At 36.6% G+C, this 17,741-nt stretch overlaps 3 protein-coding genes across 4 annotated transcripts; 2 read left to right on the top strand and 1 right to left on the bottom strand.

Moving 5' to 3' along the window:
• Positions 1-1,414: 1,414 nt before the first annotated feature.
• Positions 1,415-6,890, top strand: LOC101213619 (magnesium-chelatase subunit ChlH, chloroplastic). Its single transcript, XM_004149349.3, has 5 exons — positions 1,415-2,822; positions 3,045-3,127; positions 3,730-5,532; positions 5,618-6,094; positions 6,190-6,890. The coding sequence occupies exons 1-5, from the start codon at positions 1,415-1,417 to the stop codon at positions 6,565-6,567; spliced, it is 4,149 nt and encodes a 1,382-aa protein (XP_004149397.1). The 3' UTR covers positions 6,568-6,890.
• A 735-nt stretch (positions 6,891-7,625) lies between these two features.
• On the top strand, positions 7,626-9,918 carry LOC101216264 (hypothetical protein). Of its 2 annotated transcripts, none has more exons than XR_004216375.1 (5): positions 7,626-7,836; positions 7,928-8,123; positions 8,702-9,153; positions 9,353-9,419; positions 9,541-9,918. XR_004216375.1 is itself a non-coding variant. In XM_004149357.3 (5 exons), exons 1-5 carry the CDS (start codon positions 7,754-7,756, stop codon positions 9,547-9,549), a joined length of 702 nt encoding a protein of 233 aa, XP_004149405.1. In that variant the 5' UTR covers positions 7,628-7,753; the 3' UTR covers positions 9,550-9,918. The 2 variants fall into 2 exon arrangements, 1 of the variants encoding a protein (XP_004149405.1); XM_004149357.3 differs by having other exon boundaries at positions 7,628-7,836; positions 8,702-9,048.
• A 44-nt stretch (positions 9,919-9,962) lies between these two features.
• On the bottom strand, positions 9,963-11,696 carry LOC101213859. The gene is made up of 3 exons (XM_004149350.3): positions 11,532-11,696; positions 10,737-11,231; positions 9,963-10,611 (listed from the first exon to the last, which is right to left on the bottom strand). The coding sequence occupies exons 1-3, from the start codon at positions 11,656-11,658 to the stop codon at positions 10,094-10,096; spliced, it is 1,140 nt and encodes a 379-aa protein (XP_004149398.1). The 5' UTR covers positions 11,659-11,696; the 3' UTR covers positions 9,963-10,093.
• Positions 11,697-17,741: the final 6,045 nt, after the last annotated feature.

Raw genomic sequence — 17,741 nt, 5'->3', positions numbered from 1 at the left:
TAGTTTTGAGATTAGCAAGATTTGATCGTAAATTTGAGTAGTGATTTTCAAGTGTAGACGAGACTTCCTTTGATGAAGTACAACCAATAATGTAGGCTAAGGCTTCTACATATAAAGTAACATTGATCAAGGTCCTAAGAACTTGATCTTTAGCAATCTAATCTTCATATATAAAGGATTTGACAAAGTGGTTGATTGATTTTCTACTATAGATGAACTAGATTTTGTAGCGTTTGAAGAAATTGAAATCGATTTGTACTTGTGTTATCAACAAATCGGTATAGCTTGTGTGCTCTCAAAATGTTGGAGAATTGGAATTCCAAATAAACATAATTTGTTGATTCTAGTGTGATAAATAGGAGGTTACATATATTTGTGAGGAGGAAGATCAGAAATTTCTTTTGTTTAAGAAGACTGGTAGGAAGCCATTGATGGAGAGAACAAAAAATAGAGAGGAAGGGTAGACGTAGGTCTTTGATATGTTGTGATACCATGTGATCTCGAGCAAATTGTGAAAAGATAATCTCTCATTTTCTCATGAATTTACAATAATAGAGTATAGGTAGCTATTATAACGGAATTTAGAGAGAAGATAGTAGCTGATTACAGCAGAATTAGTAACCAAATCAATTATTAAAACTAATACTCAACAATAATTACCAAAGAATTAGTGAATTTTTTACCAACAATTTATAGGGTAAAAAGCGAACTTTGACCAAATGAGTAAAAGAAAAGAATGGTAAGTTGAAATGGATGGTGAGGAATTGAGACGAGTAGCCTAAAGTACATGAAGAGCTAAAGGACTCGTTATCTTCCATTGGTCCCATTGAAGGCCACAAAGAAAATATCAGTCTCTTTTCTCTTTAGGGACACAAACCCAAAGTAGAAAGAATCTTTCACAAGAATTAGGAATTTAATGCAATTTTTCTTTTTAAAAAAAATCTCCAATTTTCTATCTCATTATCCACCCTTTCCACTCTGAACTTCACTACAATTTGATGAAATCTGTTTCCACCAATCAGATTGCACCAAATTCCATCAAAAATGCCCCATCAGATAATTATGGATGTCTTCTTCTGCCTCTCTTCTTCCATGGCTGAAATTGAACCTCAACCTCAAAAATACATTTCATTTTCAAAATTCCTTGATGACCCAATTCGCCACGTGTCCCTTCCATTCACCACTACCCACACAAAACAACTCTTTCTCTTCCTCTTCCTCTTCTTCTCCATTAAATTCCCAAGCCCATCCCTCTGCAACTTCGAATGTAACAGAAAGAAAACGAAACAAAATTCCCTAGAGGGATTTCTCATTTTTGAAGCATAATTCAAAGATTAAACCTGTATTAACCCTCTTCATCTTACCAGAGGTTTGATTTTTTGATTGAATTGTTTTTTTTTTTTCAAGGTCACCAATGTCGTCCTTGGTGTCATCGCCATTTCTAGCGGCTTCAAAATCTGAGCTTCAATTATTTTCATTCTCCCAGAAACATTTCTTTCTTCATTCCCTCATTCCCAAAAAATCCCATATCACCATTTCTTCTAAAACCTCCATTAAAGTGAAATGTGCCGCAGTTGGCAATGGCCTTTTCACTCAAACCAGTCCCGAAGTTCGTCGTGTAGTTCCTGATAACACCAACGGCCTTCCGACAGTCAAAATCGTCTATGTTGTTCTTGAAGCTCAGTACCAATCATCACTCACAGCCGCCGTACAAGCTCTCAACAGCAACAAAATCCACGCCAATTTCGAAGTTGTGGGTTATTTAGTTGAAGAGCTACGTGATGAATCGACTTACCAAACTTTCTGTAAAGACTTGGAAGATGCCAATGTGTTCATTGGGTCTTTGATTTTCGTTGAGGAGCTTGCTTTGAAAGTGAAAGCTGCTGTTGAGAAGGAAAGGGATCGACTTGACGCCGTTTTGGTGTTCCCTTCAATGCCTGAAGTGATGAGATTAAACAAACTTGGGTCATTCAGTATGTCACAATTGGGACAATCTAAGAGTCCATTCTTTCAGTTGTTTAAGAAGAAGAAACAATCTGCTGGTTTTGCTGATAGTATGTTGAAGCTTGTGAGAACATTGCCTAAGGTATTGAAGTATTTGCCTAGTGATAAGGCTCAAGACGCTAGACTATATATTTTGAGTTTGCAGTTTTGGCTTGGTGGGTCACCTGATAATCTTCAAAATTTCTTGAAAATGATATCTGGGTCTTATGTTCCTGCTTTGAAAGGGGTTAAGATTGAGTATTCTGAGCCTGTTTTGTATTTGGACTCTGGGATTTGGCATCCTTTGGCTCCTTGTATGTATGATGATGTGAAGGAGTATTTGAATTGGTATGGAACAAGAAAAGATGCTAATGAGAAGTTGAAGGATCGTAATTCTCCTGTTATTGGGCTCATTTTGCAGAGGAGTCATATTGTTACTGGTGATGAGAGTCATTATGTGGCAGTGATTATGGAGTTGGAGGCTAGAGGGGCTAAAGTGATTCCCATTTTTGCTGGTGGCCTTGACTTTTCAGGACCGGTCGAGAAGTATCTTGTTGACCCAGTGACGAAGAAACCTTTTGTGCATTCGGTTGTGTCGCTTACTGGCTTTGCTCTTGTTGGAGGGCCTGCTAGACAGGACCATCCAAGGGCTGTTGAAGCACTCACTAAGCTTGATGTTCCTTACATTGTTGCTTTGCCTTTGGTGTTTCAAACTACTGAGGAATGGCTTAATAGTACTTTGGGTTTGCACCCTATTCAGGTGGCGCTTCAGGTGGCTCTACCCGAGCTTGATGGTGGCATGGAGCCTATCGTTTTCTCAGGTCGAGATCCTCGTACAGGTATGTAAAAGTTGTTGTATTCATGTCTCAACAGCCTATCGTTTCCTACACTATGCAAGTGATTCATAATTCAAATAGATAGTGATTTCTGTTGTCCTCTTGATTTCGAAATGGTTGGTAGATCATTGATTTTGTTGGTTTATTCATGAAGAGTCAAATTTTTGCAGCCTGTTAGTTGTTTAGGACTTGAGCAATATGAACATTCTCGATAATGTATTGTAGGGAAATCTCATGCACTTCACAAAAGGGTGGAACAGCTCTGCACCAGGGCAATCAAATGGGCTGAACTGAAGAGAAAATCTAAGGTATTCACTTCTATAACTCAGCGCAACAGCTTACATTTTCCATAATCAGTAGTTAGTTAGCACATTTCTTTCTTTCTTTACCATTATGCAAATTCTCATTGGTTAAATTTCGTAAATATTTTGATTTATTTTGCTATATTTATAAATTAGCCTTCAAACTTTTTTTTTAAAAGAAACCAAAATTTCTTGCCTTTTGACAATTTCTAATTGGGCAACTAGTGGGCCATAAAAACAGATGCAGCCCAAAATAGATTTAAGGACATCAAACTTTAATCCAACTTCTTGATATTGTTATGCTCGTAACTATATTTCCCTTCGGCCTTTGGTTTCGACTATCTTTTACCATTATTCTATAGGAACCATTTCTTTTGTTGGAGCCAATTTTTGTAGTTGGGTTACTTTTTAGGGACTTACTTTTTCGCATGCCTTTCTTTTAGTTTTTTCTCAATGAAAATCGTGGTATCGGAAGAAAGGAATATCCTCGTGACCATGTGTGATATTGATGTACTTGTAACTTTCTACTATTATGGACATATTATGCTATTGCTAGGTAACGGTTCAAAAATTTCTCCATCTCATGATAATTATTTGCATTTTTGCAGGTTGATAAGAAGTTGGCTATAACTGTCTTTAGTTTCCCTCCTGATAAGGGGAACGTTGGAACTGCTGCATATTTGAATGTCTTCTCATCCATCTTCTCTGTCTTAAAAGACCTCAAGAAGGATGGATATAACGTCGAAGGCCTTCCTGAAACTTCTGAAGCTTTGATTGAAGATGTTATTCATGACAAAGAGGCACAATTCAACAGTCCGAATCTCAACATTGCTTATAAAATGAATGTTCGTGAATACCAACAATTAACACCTTACTCCACAGCATTGGAAGAGAATTGGGGAAAACCTCCTGGCAATCTGAACTCTGATGGAGAGAATCTACTGGTATATGGAAAGCAATATGGAAACATCTTCATCGGTGTTCAACCGACATTTGGATATGAGGGCGACCCGATGAGACTTCTCTTCTCTAAATCTGCTAGCCCCCATCATGGTTTTGCAGCATATTACTCTTATGTTGAGAATATCTTTAAGGCTGATGCAGTTCTTCACTTTGGAACTCATGGTTCGCTCGAATTTATGCCCGGAAAGCAAGTTGGAATGAGTGATGTTTGTTATCCTGATAGTTTGATTGGAAACATTCCGAATGTCTACTATTATGCAGCTAACAACCCGTCTGAAGCTACAGTTGCTAAACGTCGTAGCTATGCTAATACCATAAGCTATTTGACACCTCCAGCCGAAAATGCAGGGCTTTATAAGGGCCTTAAGCAGTTGAGTGAGCTTATTTCCTCGTACCAATCACTTAAAGATACTGGTCGTGGGGCACAAATTGTTAGCTCGATTGTCAGTACTGCTAGACAATGTAATCTCGATAAGGATGTTGAACTACCTGAGGAGGGAGAGGAAATCCCTGCAAAAGATCGCGACCTTGTTGTCGGAAGGGTATATTCAAAGATCATGGAGATTGAATCCCGCCTTTTGCCTTGTGGACTTCATGTCATTGGTGAACCACCGTCCGCCATGGAAGCCGTAGCAACGTTGGTTAACATTGCTGCACTCGACCGTCCTGAAGATGGCATTTCATCTCTTCCTTCGATACTAGCGAACACAGTTGGTAGAAACATAGAAGATGTGTACCGAGGGAATGACAAAGGAATATTGAAGGATGTTGAGCTTCTTCGGCAAATTACCGAGGCATCACGTGGGGCCATTTCTGCCTTTGTGGAAAGATCAACTAACAGTAAGGGTCAAGTCGTCGATGTTGGTGATAAGCTCACTTCAATCTTAGGATTCGGCATAAATGAACCATGGATTCAGTACTTGTCAAACACCAAATTTTACAGGGCAGACAGGGAGAAGCTTAGGAAACTATTTGAGTTCTTAGCCGAGTGTTTGAAGCTTGTTGTTACTGATAACGAATTGGGGAGTTTGAAACAGGCTTTGGAGGGAAAATACGTCGAGCCAGGCCCTGGTGGTGACCCGATTAGAAATCCAAAGGTTTTACCAACAGGAAAGAACATCCATGCTCTTGATCCACAATCAATTCCCACAACAGCAGCAATGCAAAGTGCAAAAATTGTGGTGGATAGGTTGATAGAGAGGCAAAAGGTTGAGAATGGAGGAAAATATCCTGAGACAATTGCTCTCGTATTGTGGGGAACTGATAACATTAAGACCTACGGTGAATCTTTGGCTCAAGTTCTATGGATGATCGGCGTAATGCCCGTGGCTGATACATTTGGTCGCGTCAATCGTGTAGAAGCTGTGAGTCTTGAAGAGCTCGGAAGGCCTAGGATCGATGTTGTTGTCAACTGTTCTGGTGTTTTTAGAGATTTGTTCATCAATCAGGTAGATGCTACTACATTTCTCAATAATTTACAATATGCAGCCTTTCAGTTTCTTTTTTTACGCGAGCTTAAAATTTGTTTTGCAGATGAACCTTTTGGATCGAGCAGTGAAGATGGTTGCAGAATTGGATGAACCTGAGGAGCAAAACTTTGTCAGGAAACATGCAATGGAACAAGCCCAATCCCTAGGTATCGGTGTTCGAGAAGCTGCAACTCGAATTTTTTCGAATGCGTCTGGATCTTACTCATCCAACATAAATCTTGCTGTTGAGAATTCTTCATGGAATGATGAGAAGCAACTCCAAGACATGTATTTGAGTAGGAAGTCCTTTGCATTTGACTGTGATGCTCCTGGAGCTGGCATGATGGAGAAGAGAAAAGTTTTCGAGATGGCTCTGAGCACAGCTGATGCCACATTCCAAAACCTCGACTCGTCCGAGATCTCACTGACCGATGTCAGCCATTACTTTGATTCTGATCCAACTAATTTGGTTCAAGGTTTGAGAAAGGATGGGAAGAAGCCAAATGCCTACATTGCTGATACCACTACAGCAAATGCTCAAGTGAGAAATGTTCAACAAATGTTCTCACACGCATATACGATTCTCATCATACTCTAAAGCTCTATATAAACTGATCGATCTTTTTGAAAATACAGGTTCGCACGCTTTCTGAGACGGTGAGACTGGATGCAAGAACCAAGTTATTGAATCCCAAGTGGTATGAGGGAATGATGTCGAGCGGTTATGAGGGTGTCCGAGAAATCGAGAAGAGGCTAACCAACACGGTTGGATGGAGTGCAACTTCTGGGCAAGTCGACAACTGGGTTTACGAAGAAGCAAACACCACATTCATTCAAGATGAGGAGATGCTGAACAGGCTGATGAAAACCAATCCAAACTCTTTCAGGAAGTTGGTGCAAACATTTTTGGAGGCGAACGGGCGCGGATATTGGGAAACTTCTGAGGAAAATATCGAAAAACTGCGCCAATTGTACTCTGAGGTTGAAGACAAGATTGAAGGGATCGATCGATGAAGGATATTCATCATGAACAGCTAAAATTTGTAAAACCAGAACAACAAGAATGTAAATTACTTTCCCCATTTATTTAACCATCATGTTCTCTTTTTAGGATGGATGGATGTAATTTTTGTAATGTGAAATTATTTGAGACTTTTTTTTGTACTCTTCTCAAAAAGTCTTAATTGCAAATCTCATTTGATGTATATGTAATTCTTTTCCTTTGTAAGGGTGTGATTGTGGGGAAAGGTAAACTAGTTTTTATGATAAGAGGTGTTTTGGAGAAGAGTTTTGTGAGTAGGGTTATGATGTGTTATGATAAAATGTATTTGTCGGAAGGGTTATCTCAGTAGTGTTATGATAGTATTATGATAAGATTGTTTGAGAGAAGGGTTATTTAAATAGTGTTATGATAAAAATGTCTTTAGGAAAATAGTTATGTTGGTAACGATGTGATAGATTTATTTTTATTAAATTCATATTTAAAATCCAATAGTTAAAGTGAATACTTTTTATTTACTAAATTGATTGACGTTGTCTGAAACAATTGACTTAATTTGTGGATTGGTAGCGTCCATATTGAACATGTGACGTTTAATTACATTCACAATTTCAATTATTTTTTGTAACGCAGCATGTAAAAGCAAAAAAAGAAGTGTAATATATATATATATATATATATATATATATAACAAATAAAATATGTCGCATTAATACGAATATAAATAATTGGAACAAAAAACATGACGTGCAATATCATTACAAACATAAAAAAGAAAAAATAGTTAACAATTAGAATCATAAAAAAACATTAACAATAGTTTGTGAAAGTAAAAGAAACAATCAGTTAGCGCCTCATACAATCACTATGTAGTAGTCAAGCTGCTCGTGGTTGGGTTAAGGTTAATAGGTTTTGGCCTTCAACACTCAATGAGATGAGATGAATATTGAAAATTTGGATTATTGGGAGATTAGTTATAAATATTTTAGTTTATTTAGTTATAATTAAAAAATATGTCATTATTTATTTATTATTCATTATTATTGAAACAATGTTTTAAATGACGAAAAAAGAAAAAGGAAAGCATATAAAATGAAGCCTAAACGTGAAATAGAAAAGGGAAGAGGAGAGAGAGAGTGAAAAAATTCAAAAAAATTGAGGAAGGTCCCGCCACAAAGTCGTTATTCAGAAGCAGAAGGAATGGCGGAATTCCCTTCCCCTTTAGAACGCACCGTTGCTTCTGCTCTGCTCCTTCTCTCCATTTCACCATCTCCTCCATCTACGTATGATTTTCAATTCTCTTCTCTTCTCTTCTCTTCTCTTCTATGATTGTTCTTTCAATCTCTGTTTCTTCTGTGTTTGTTGGCTGTGCAGACCCATTTCTGAAGATGAATGGCTGTTTGAGGAGAAAAATATTGAAGGAAAATGCTCCAGAGAGATGTCGGCGTTTTGTGAGCATTCCAACTCTTCCTCTTCCATACTCACTACATCAGATGCATCCTCCCATACTCCACCGCTGGAACGCTTACTGTTCTCTACTTCTCCTTGTCGCCACCAGCTAAAGCTTAATGTAATGCTTCACATTCTTACATCTCTTACTTAATTTCTGCTTCTTCTATGTTGCTTGTTTCTGCTTCTTCTATGTTGTTTGTTTTCACTAGCTGTTTTATGCTCTGTTTTTGTGTGTGCGGGTTTCCATATGTGTGCGATGGGTGCCTTAGTTTGAGTATATGAACACTTGATTTGGTATGTGCGATCTGTGCGATTACCAATTTTTTTTTATTATTTGCATTAATTTCTGGATGAGTTGAATTTAATCGTATTCTGTTGCTAAGACTGGGAAACGTACTGCTGGTACCCGAATTTAGTATGTGTTCGATAATGTTTGGTTTATTATTTACTTTTACTGCCGATGTATGGCTATCGGATCCTTCTTGTTGTTTCTTTTTCAATATGAACTTCAATCTGATCCGAATCTAGAAAACTCTATTTCCTTCTCATGATTACTTACCTATCTGTCACTGTTCTTCAATTGCTTGAATTTCAACTCCCAATAATTCGATCGATGAAGCTTTTAGTGGCTAATTTAGGAAATACTTCGTTGATTTTGAGTGCGTAACTCTTTAAAGTCTAATGAATTCCACACAGGTCGTGAGAAAGAGTCGTTCGAAGTTAGTAAGGATTTCCGAGAACCGGAATCTAAGTTCTACAGACGAAGTGACCTTGTCTTCAGGTTCGGCGTCCTCGGAGACGACTTCTTGTTTGTCAAGCAGTTCAAGCGTGGTCACAAGCACGCCGATCCATCGCCTGGTTACGAGAGCAGAGAAGAAATTAGAAATGATTCGTCATGCATGGAGGAAAAAGCAGATCGCATCGGCGCACATGCGGCGGCGTGCGGAAGCCATTCTGAGTTACCTCTCCGATGGCTGTTCGTCAGAGGTGAAGATACGGAAAGTGATTGGTGACAGTCCTGACACAAGCAAAGCTCTCAGAATGTAATTACTAATTCAGTCTTCTCTCTCCCAAACTCATCACCACCTTCCCTCTAAACTCATGCTTTTATCCAATGCCTCCAATTCTCACACATTTACTCTTTCACGGTAGGATCGTCTACGCCTTTGCATTACTCTCATCATCATAATTTTATACGATAAAGGTTTAAACATAGAAATTGGGAATGAATTTAATTCGTTCACATGTAGATCCATACTTCTTTTCAAGCTTAAGGATTGGTTAAGATCAGATCAGTCTTATGTTAATGCAAATGATTTTGGGCTCTGTTTTTCCCTTCTTGTGCAGACTGTTGAAATTGGAAGAGATCAAAAGATCTGGAACAGGTGGGCGTCAGGATCCCTATATGTACAAGGTAAAACACGCTCTCAAACGTAATTCACGGCTTTATAAAGCAACCAAGTCCAACAAAACCCATTAGTTTGCATAGAAAATTGAACATGTTTGCTTTTCTTTCCATTTTCCCTTTTTTGCAGATTGCTTGACAAACTCTGAGTTAATGATCCGTTCATTTATTGCTTCGACAAACTCTTAACTCAGCCATCGAGAGTCTCAGGAAAATCCGTTTTGATTATGCCTGCGTTGTAAACAAATTAAATATCGTAGGATAACACAAAAGGATGCTAGAATTGGTGATCCAAGCTTCATACGAATCGTACAGAGCTTTGAAGTATAGATCTTAGATTGTTTCCCCATTTTGGAATCTCCCCGTTAATATTTCCTGTTAGGGGAAGAATCATTGATGAATTCAAATTTGTGAAAGATAGCTATAATAATGTTGTAAAATAAGCCTGGGAATATGCCACTGATTGACTACCCGCTCCTTGTGATTATGGGTTAGTCTTATTCTTATAGATTGGTTTCAAGATTTTATATTATGTTGTGGAACAAAACAAAACAACTATAACATTGTCCAAGATTTTATTATCACTTGTTAAGAGAAGAATTATTGATTGTGGTTCGGAACAATGAAAAAAATTCAAAAAGCAACTCTTGGAAATATATGAGTATTATTTGGGAGGCCAATATCTAGGCTGGAACAACTATAACATTATCCAAGACAGGGCCACACAAATGGCCAAAGTCATGAAGCTTGGTGTGATAATAAGCACTGTAAAACGTAATCCTTGTGCTAACAGAAACTGCTTGAAACTTCAAACTTGCAGTTTTGGAGCTTCCAAGGCCTCTAGAAATGAAAGGAACTTTGATGGTTTGCTGAGCAGCAAAAGCTTGGACATCCATGGAGCCATGACAACCATTTCTAGCATCGCCAATGGTGAAGGTCAGATTATAAAACTTATTAGGAAGAGTTGGGATTATTTGGGAAATGGCACTTTCTCTTCCAGCAACCAATTCAATGGCTGCATTCCCCGAAGGAACAAAGAAATGGGGCCTGTCGATGTATTTAACAGGCTTGAGAGATTCAATGATCCAACCTGGGAGTGGAGAAATGTGATCGGTTTGCAATGGAGGAAGGAGTATTCCATTGTTGAAGCTCTTAATCACATGAGGGCCAACTTCGAAGTTTCCATTCAATAAAAGGTTACCTGCCAAACACAGAAAAAGAATTAGATTAGTAGGAAAGGGATGTGTGGTAGAGTAGAAATCAAATGGGTCCAAAATAAAATGAAGATTTGAACACTGGGGAGGAGGGATATGAAAATATGTTTACCAGGAAGGCGACGCACAGGTGGCATCTGCTTGATGAAGATTTGATCCAAGAGAGGTCCACAAGTGGGGTCTTCTTGAACACCAGGGTTATGAAAAGTGAGCTTCACGTTGTTCCTATTAGCCCTAAAAGTGAAGGCATAGGTATCGCCACCATTGCTGTATAGAGTTTGAATAGAAACATTAGCTGATTGACCAGCAGCTTCAATTCTCAACACTTCATCTTGAGCACAGGTCCTGGTGGTTCCGAACGAGAGCGTATAAATGGAACGCCATCTTAACCTCACCGTCTGGGAGATGGAAGCCTCGTTCCCTAACCTAACAGCGTGGGCCCCGACGGGGATTGGGAAGTAGAACCCACCTGGCTGTGGCCCACCTGACACGTATTCAACCAGCCCATTGATTTCCCATTTTGGGAGGGAGTATTTCCCTAATATCACTGTTTTTCTTAAGTTTGATTTTTGCGGTGGAGTTTCAAAGTCACCATTTGGGACAAGACCTGATCAAAATACAAACACAAAACAAAAACAATTTCTTTCACTACCAGAATCAAACCAAAACACACATAAAACTGTACCCATCAAAATATTGTGCCTATTTTCATCTTCAACAGGGTTTAAAATCTGAAATGTTAGACGAAGTCATAACTTCAATAACTGCACAAATCTCAATAAGAGAAAACAATATAAACAGAATCTCTGTGTTTTTATGATGAAGAATAAGAAATAAGAAATAAGAATAGAATAATATTTAATTCATAATAGAAATGGAGGAAGAAGAGAGTGATTTTGAGCTTTACCATCAAGATAGTGATAAGGAGGAGGAGCTGAAGAAGCAGAGAAAGCAAAGAGTGTGAAAATGAATGAAGAAATTAGAACAAAATTGCCCAAATTACTTCCCATTCTCCAAATATTGTGTTTGGGCATTGAGATTTGAAAGATGCTTTTCTCTCAACTCTCTCCATTATATATACACGTCTACATTTAAATAAATGGTTGATTGATAATTTAACGTAGACGTCAAAAGAAAAAAAAAAAAAAAAAGGAAAAGAAAAGGAAAATCCCCAAATTCCAATGCACCATTTTCTAAGCTTTTTTGCCACTTAATCTGCCGTTTGATCTGTTTCTCTTTTCCGTTCATACCCTCCAAGAAATTTCCTATATATATTTATATATTATTATACCAATTTTGGCCTATTTCCACTAATTTCATAAAACAACTTATATATCAAATAAGTTGATAGAGTATTAAATTCTATGTTGATAATTTATTAGAAAAACTTGTTTCCTTCTCTCAAACTCAATGTTTTTATCACTTTATTGTAATAGGCTATTAGAATTCCACACAATTCATAGTTGGATAACCATTTTATTATTATTTTTAAAAACGGTGTGTATTCACACTATTTCTTTTTGTTATCTATTTTATAACAATGATTTAGAGGGAGGGCTCAGATTCCCATCAACTTAATGCTCTTTATATCATATATATATATATATATAGGTAAAGTAAAACCAACTTCAAAAATTAACCTAATGGTAATAATATCTTCTAGTCCTCTCGAAAACTAAGTTCATGTTTCATTCTTCAATTTTTGTTTGTAGAGTTAAAAATTTAAGGTGTGATGTTAAAGATTTGTGGAAGGAAAGAGAGTGTAAGAAGCATAAAATGTGAAGGTTGTTAATATAATTGTAGGATACATCCAACTACCATAAAATTATGATCGACATTATATTTCAATCTCCTTTAATGATAAAATTTCTTGGAAAATCAAAACCCCATTCTTCACACTAATCCTCCATATCAACATATATTTCTACTAAAGTTTTGAGTATTGGTTTCTTCCCATATAAGTGCGCAGACCCCACATGACCTTTAATTATATGGCCATAAGAGAGACTTTTGAGACTTATTGCCTTCATTGAAATAATATATTTAATTCTATAGTGCTCTCTCTTTAGATCTCTCTATATTTATGTATTTCTCTCTCTTTTAATTAAAATATATATTTGGTACCTTCGAAAAGTTCCATCAGTCAAAAGTGCAATAAAGAAAGGTTTGTTGTCCTCTTTTCCATAACATATATCTTTACTTCAACTCTATTATATTGTGCCGATTAAAGGAAGAGTAGTTGACCTATAATTAGGACCAAATTCTTCGTAAAGTACACAAATAAAAACATATAAATTATTGTATGGAGGGAGGTATGAGAACCCCCTGAAAGTTAAAGCATATGATATTATGGGCAATGGACCAGATGGAGTAGGCACATAGCACACAGTCATGGGTTACTTGGAGGTTAGCCAACAGGATGTTGAAGGATGTTGGTTGGTACACAATAAGCTAACTCATGGTTAATTGGACAATAAGCAGGATGTGGGCAAGTGACCCACCTTGTGCACTTAGCCTGACATTTGAATAGACATGAACACAAAAGATTGTAAATAGGCATTTAGTATAATTACTATAATAATTAGTTATAGAATAGAAATGATTGTAGAGAGCAGTGTGACATTTGGTGGCGAAACATGAAATGGGTATACAAAGGGATGAGTGAGGATGTTGCTTTCTCATTTTTGGTGTGAGAGTCGGTGGCATGCACGTGAGCATGCCACAAAATCCGTCCGAAACTGGCGTGGGTTATCGTTACCCTCACATTATAAATAACATTGTAAACTTATGTGCTACTTATTTTAGAAACATGAAAACGGACCTACTTCTTTCCTCCGTTGTTTACGGCAGCACCCACTCAGATCGCCTCTCTCTCTCTCTCTCATTATTCAAATTTGAAAATATATATTTCTTAAAATATTCTGATGAGACTTCTTTTTTTCATTTTTCTTCCCTTTTTCTTTTTACATTTTTTCTTTTCTTTCTTTTCTTTTCCTTTTTCACTCTTTTTTTTTAACCATTTTGTTTCCACCTTTCCTTTCAACCTAACTTTTTTTCAATATTATTTTTTCTTTTGTAATTCTTTTATCCCATTTTTTGTTTTTTACTCACCAAATTCGTTTCTTTTCTTTTTTTTTTTCTTTCTAAAACCATAACTAGTCCTTTTTTTTTTCCATAGGTATGAGCTTGAAGGTGGAGCATTGAGTGAGCTTGAAGATGGCACATGAAAGATGATGATTTTGACGGTAACACATGGAAGATGATGATTCTAGCAATAACACATGGGAGAAGATGAAGATAAAATCCTCTTTACGGCAATGAAATCCTCTCGATTGCAACACATGGAAGAAGACGAAAATGATGATCCTCTCGGCTGCAACTCATGAGAAAAGATTAAAATTATTTTTGCCCTCTTGACTGCAACACATGAAAGAAGATGAAAAGCAATGCATGAGAAAAGATGATGATCCTCTTGGCAGCAACACATTGAAGATGAAGACCCTCTTTGCAGCAACGCATTGGAGATGAAGACCCTCTTGGCTACAACGCATTGAAGATGAAGACCCTCTTGGCTACAACGCATTGAAGATCAAGACCCTCTTGGCTGCAACGCATTGAAGATGATGTCCCTCTTGGTTGCAACGCATTGAAGATGATGACCCACACATTTGGAGAGGAGGCAAAACTTGCTCCCTCAATGAAGCCTAAAGTCTTTAAAACTTGACCTTGAAGGAATAACAATAAAGCTTTTGAGCTTAAGAAAGAAAAAGCCTTCTAGTATGAATATGAGGAAACATCGATGGAGCCCTTGGAGTCTTGAGGAAGATGAAGCCTTGGAATTTGAATATCCCAAGACTTGAACCATAAATAACAATGATGCTTTCGAGAATTGGGAAGATCCGTGCAAACGACATGTCCTCCTTGAAGAATATTTAAATGTTCACCTTAAGAGGGTAGACAACTAAACACTCATGCTATCGCCCAAGCAGCCACCAAGCTCTAGCTACGATTCATGAGAATATGCATAATTATTGTCGACTTCTACTATGCTAACAGCATGACATAGAGTGACTTTTAATACTTCTTCTAGATGATGATCGAGGAAGCTTCTTGGGAGGAATTCTAATAAAGTTACTGGTCTTTGAGGTTAGAGAAGATCATCTTCCTTCTCTTACACATACTTAGGCTTTCACGTCTCCTTGTTTCTTTTCCCCTTCTTTTTAAGAGGGTTGCTTCTTTTTCCATGCTTTTGATGAAGGTGCAACTTCTTTTAAATGAAATTTGCTTGTCTTCCTTTTCAACGAGTCACAACTATCCATATTTCACCATCATCTTCAACATGCTTTTCTTTGTTTAGGAAGTTTGTCGTCACGATCCTTTGATGGAATTGGACAACTATACATTTGAAAGTCCCAAACTGAATTAAGTTTTTCCTTTGATCATAAAGTTGTGTTGATGGTGGAACATTTGAAGTCATATTGATGGCAACATGATTCGTTTGAGCTACTTCATCAATATCTAGTTTAATCTTATTTTTACGAGCCAACTTTAGAATCAACTCCTTCAACACGAAACACTTTTCAACAGAGTGACTAATGACCTGATGGTACTTATATATTTAGGATCATCTACTTTTCTTGCTTATTTCGGTCATTTGCATTCTAGAAATTGAATAAGTTGCTTCTTTTGCAGTTGCTCTAACATGTCTGCAACATCATAATCAACAAATGGATAACCTTTTTACTGTCCTTCTCTAAGAGTTGGGCATTGTTTTTCGTCTCCATCATGCTTTCCTTCAATTTTTGTTTCTTTTCTTTTAGAGAAAGATTTCTAAAAAATTGCATGAACAACCATAGACTCTTTTATGACACTATTTGCGATCTTTTTAGTGTCATCAATTTCATTCTTTCCACTCGTCATTTTTGGAACCAAGAAATTTTTGCTCCTCTATTGACGATACTCAACTTCATATCGTGGGCACGAGTTACCAACTCTTCAAATGTGCAAGGTTTTATTCCATGCATACTATAGAGGAGTTCTCAATGCATGCCTTGGGTGGACATCTCCACTGCAAACAATTCTATGAGCTTTTCTTTGCAATCCAGGCTTAGAGCTCTCCATCGATTTATATAGTCGATGACTGACTCTCCCTTCTGTTGTTTGGTGTTTGTCAACTCCATCATGTTGACGATACATCGAGTGTTGTAGAAGCGATTAAGAAAGTCTCCCTCAAGCTGCTCTCAACTATCAATGGATTCAGACTCAAGGTCGATGTACCAATCAAATGTGTTTCCTTTGAGAATTCGATCGAACTGTTTTGCCAACAAATTCTCTCACGTATCAGTAGTTTCACACGTTTAAATGAAATGAGCAACGTGTTGTTTTGGGTTGCTATTTCCATCAAAATGTTAGAAGTTGGTTGGTCGGTATCCATTCAGAATTTTGAGATTATTGATTCTCTTTGTATATGGCGTGGAATAAAAGAGAAAGTTTGAATAGGTCCACCATATTAAGCTTTGATGAAGTTTGCAATCATCTCTTGCAATGGCTGGACAAACAGAGATGCAATTGAAGTTGAATTTTTGTTTCTTGATGGTATGTGTGTGGTTTGATCAAGCAATGGCATGACTCTTGATGTGATTCTTCATCGATGCAATCACGTCATCCCTTTCTTCAACGACCTTCATGAGCATGTTAACCTTCTTTTCAAGTCCAACCATTCATGTCAATCGTGATATCAACTTTTGTCTATCATTTTTAGCTGTAAATAAATGGGTCATGATGTACAAAATACTACTCAACCACATATTAAATTGATATAAACTAGGGGTTTGTATTATATGTATTTCTATTTACCATCAATTGAATATATAAGACAATATATATGTGTGCTAAATTATGTATTTGTATAAAATCCATATATATGTGTGAAATTTAAGGTGTAGCATAGTGTAGACATTTCATTTGTTTGATATATGCCACTCTGTGTTTGAATTATATGAGTAATGTGATCTATACATAGAGCATGTAATATTGAATGCATACCTAACTTAGCTTTGGTCGCTGTGGCATTTGTATGTGACGAAACATTTAGATGAAATGAATAAATTATGTGAATTACAAACTATTAGAAATTATGTTGCAGATGCTTTCAAAATTTCGAATTTTTAAAAATATATGAGTGTGAAGTGAATGGAACTTCTCAATTTCTTTATTTTGAGTTTTCTTTCTTTATTTTTGTTTAATAACTGAATAATGATGGACTGACTACTAGAACATTGATGAAAAAAACCAAAAAAGAACTTGGGACGACTTGAATAGAATATAAGCCTGTTATTAGGTAGGTCCTATATGTTAGTTTTCTTTTTAGGTTAACTGTAACAATAACGAAGTATTTAAAATATTGTTTAAGAATTGCAAATATGATAAAATCTATTCCTGATAGATTTCATTGTCGAGATCTAAATTCAGCTATATGTGCACAAAAACAAAATGCATTACACTACATCTATTCATACCTTGAGCACTTGGACCAAGTAAACGTCCACATCAGCACCAAACACAGCCATATTTGGAGCAAATGAAGAACAAATGCCACAAAATCGTCTTCGTATGTCATGGAGAGCCAACATAATGATATTGCTATTTTAATAATTCCCAGCTGATATACACAATCTCATTCAAATCACCAACTTCATTTTGTTGGTATCCTAAACAACAATGCAACTTCTTTATGGGTCATTTCCCTAAGATCAGAATGTGTTCTTATCAATTTAATATTTGATATTTGAGCCTAAATCCACATGATATCAACCTATTCCAATTATTATTAAAATTAGTATAATATTAGTACTTAGCTTAATCAATACTAACTTTGAATGTAGTCCATCAATCGCCGATCATGTTGATTAATAAGTGCATGTGAAATAGAAGCACAAGCATGATTCTAACATTAATTATCATATCTTAGTCTTAAAGATGAATTTATAAATTCAACCTGATTGTGATCAAAGAGAAATTGGCTGTAGTCTCAAATTATATACTTAAATTTTTACCAAAAAAGTTTGTTTATATTTATACATGTGCATACACCATCATGAAAAAATATACAACTGAA

This window comes from Cucumis sativus, chromosome 4, assembly GCF_000004075.3.
Source record: "Cucumis sativus cultivar 9930 chromosome 4, Cucumber_9930_V3, whole genome shotgun sequence".
Lineage (NCBI taxonomy): Eukaryota > Viridiplantae > Streptophyta > Magnoliopsida > Cucurbitales > Cucurbitaceae > Cucumis > Cucumis sativus.
This window is presented reverse-complemented; position numbering and strand designations above follow the sequence as displayed.

Excerpts from the sequence above, each read along its gene's own strand:
- LOC101213859 (XM_004149350.3), bottom strand. The coding sequence starts at position 11,658 with ATGCCCAAACACAATATTTGGAGAATGGGAAGTAATTTGGGCAATTTT. Across the intron at positions 11,232-11,531 it reads TCCTTATCACTATCTTGATG|GTCTTGTCCCAAATGGTGAC; the intron begins GTAAAGCTCAAA and ends TATTTTGATCAG. Across the intron at positions 10,612-10,736 it reads ACCTGTGCGTCGCCTTCCTG|GTAACCTTTTATTGAATGGA; the intron begins GTAAACATATTT and ends TGTGTTTGGCAG.
- LOC101216264 (XM_004149357.3), top strand. The coding sequence starts at position 7,754 with ATGGCGGAATTCCCTTCCCCTTTAGAACGCACCGTTGCTTCTGCTCTG. Across the intron at positions 7,837-7,927 it reads TCACCATCTCCTCCATCTAC|ACCCATTTCTGAAGATGAAT; the intron begins GTATGATTTTCA and ends TTGGCTGTGCAG. Across the intron at positions 8,124-8,701 it reads GCCACCAGCTAAAGCTTAAT|GTCGTGAGAAAGAGTCGTTC; the intron begins GTAATGCTTCAC and ends AATTCCACACAG.
- LOC101213619 (XM_004149349.3), top strand. The coding sequence starts at position 1,415 with ATGTCGTCCTTGGTGTCATCGCCATTTCTAGCGGCTTCAAAATCTGAG. Across the intron at positions 3,128-3,729 it reads AACTGAAGAGAAAATCTAAG|GTTGATAAGAAGTTGGCTAT; the intron begins GTATTCACTTCT and ends GCATTTTTGCAG. Across the intron at positions 5,533-5,617 it reads GAGATTTGTTCATCAATCAG|ATGAACCTTTTGGATCGAGC; the intron begins GTAGATGCTACT and ends TTTGTTTTGCAG.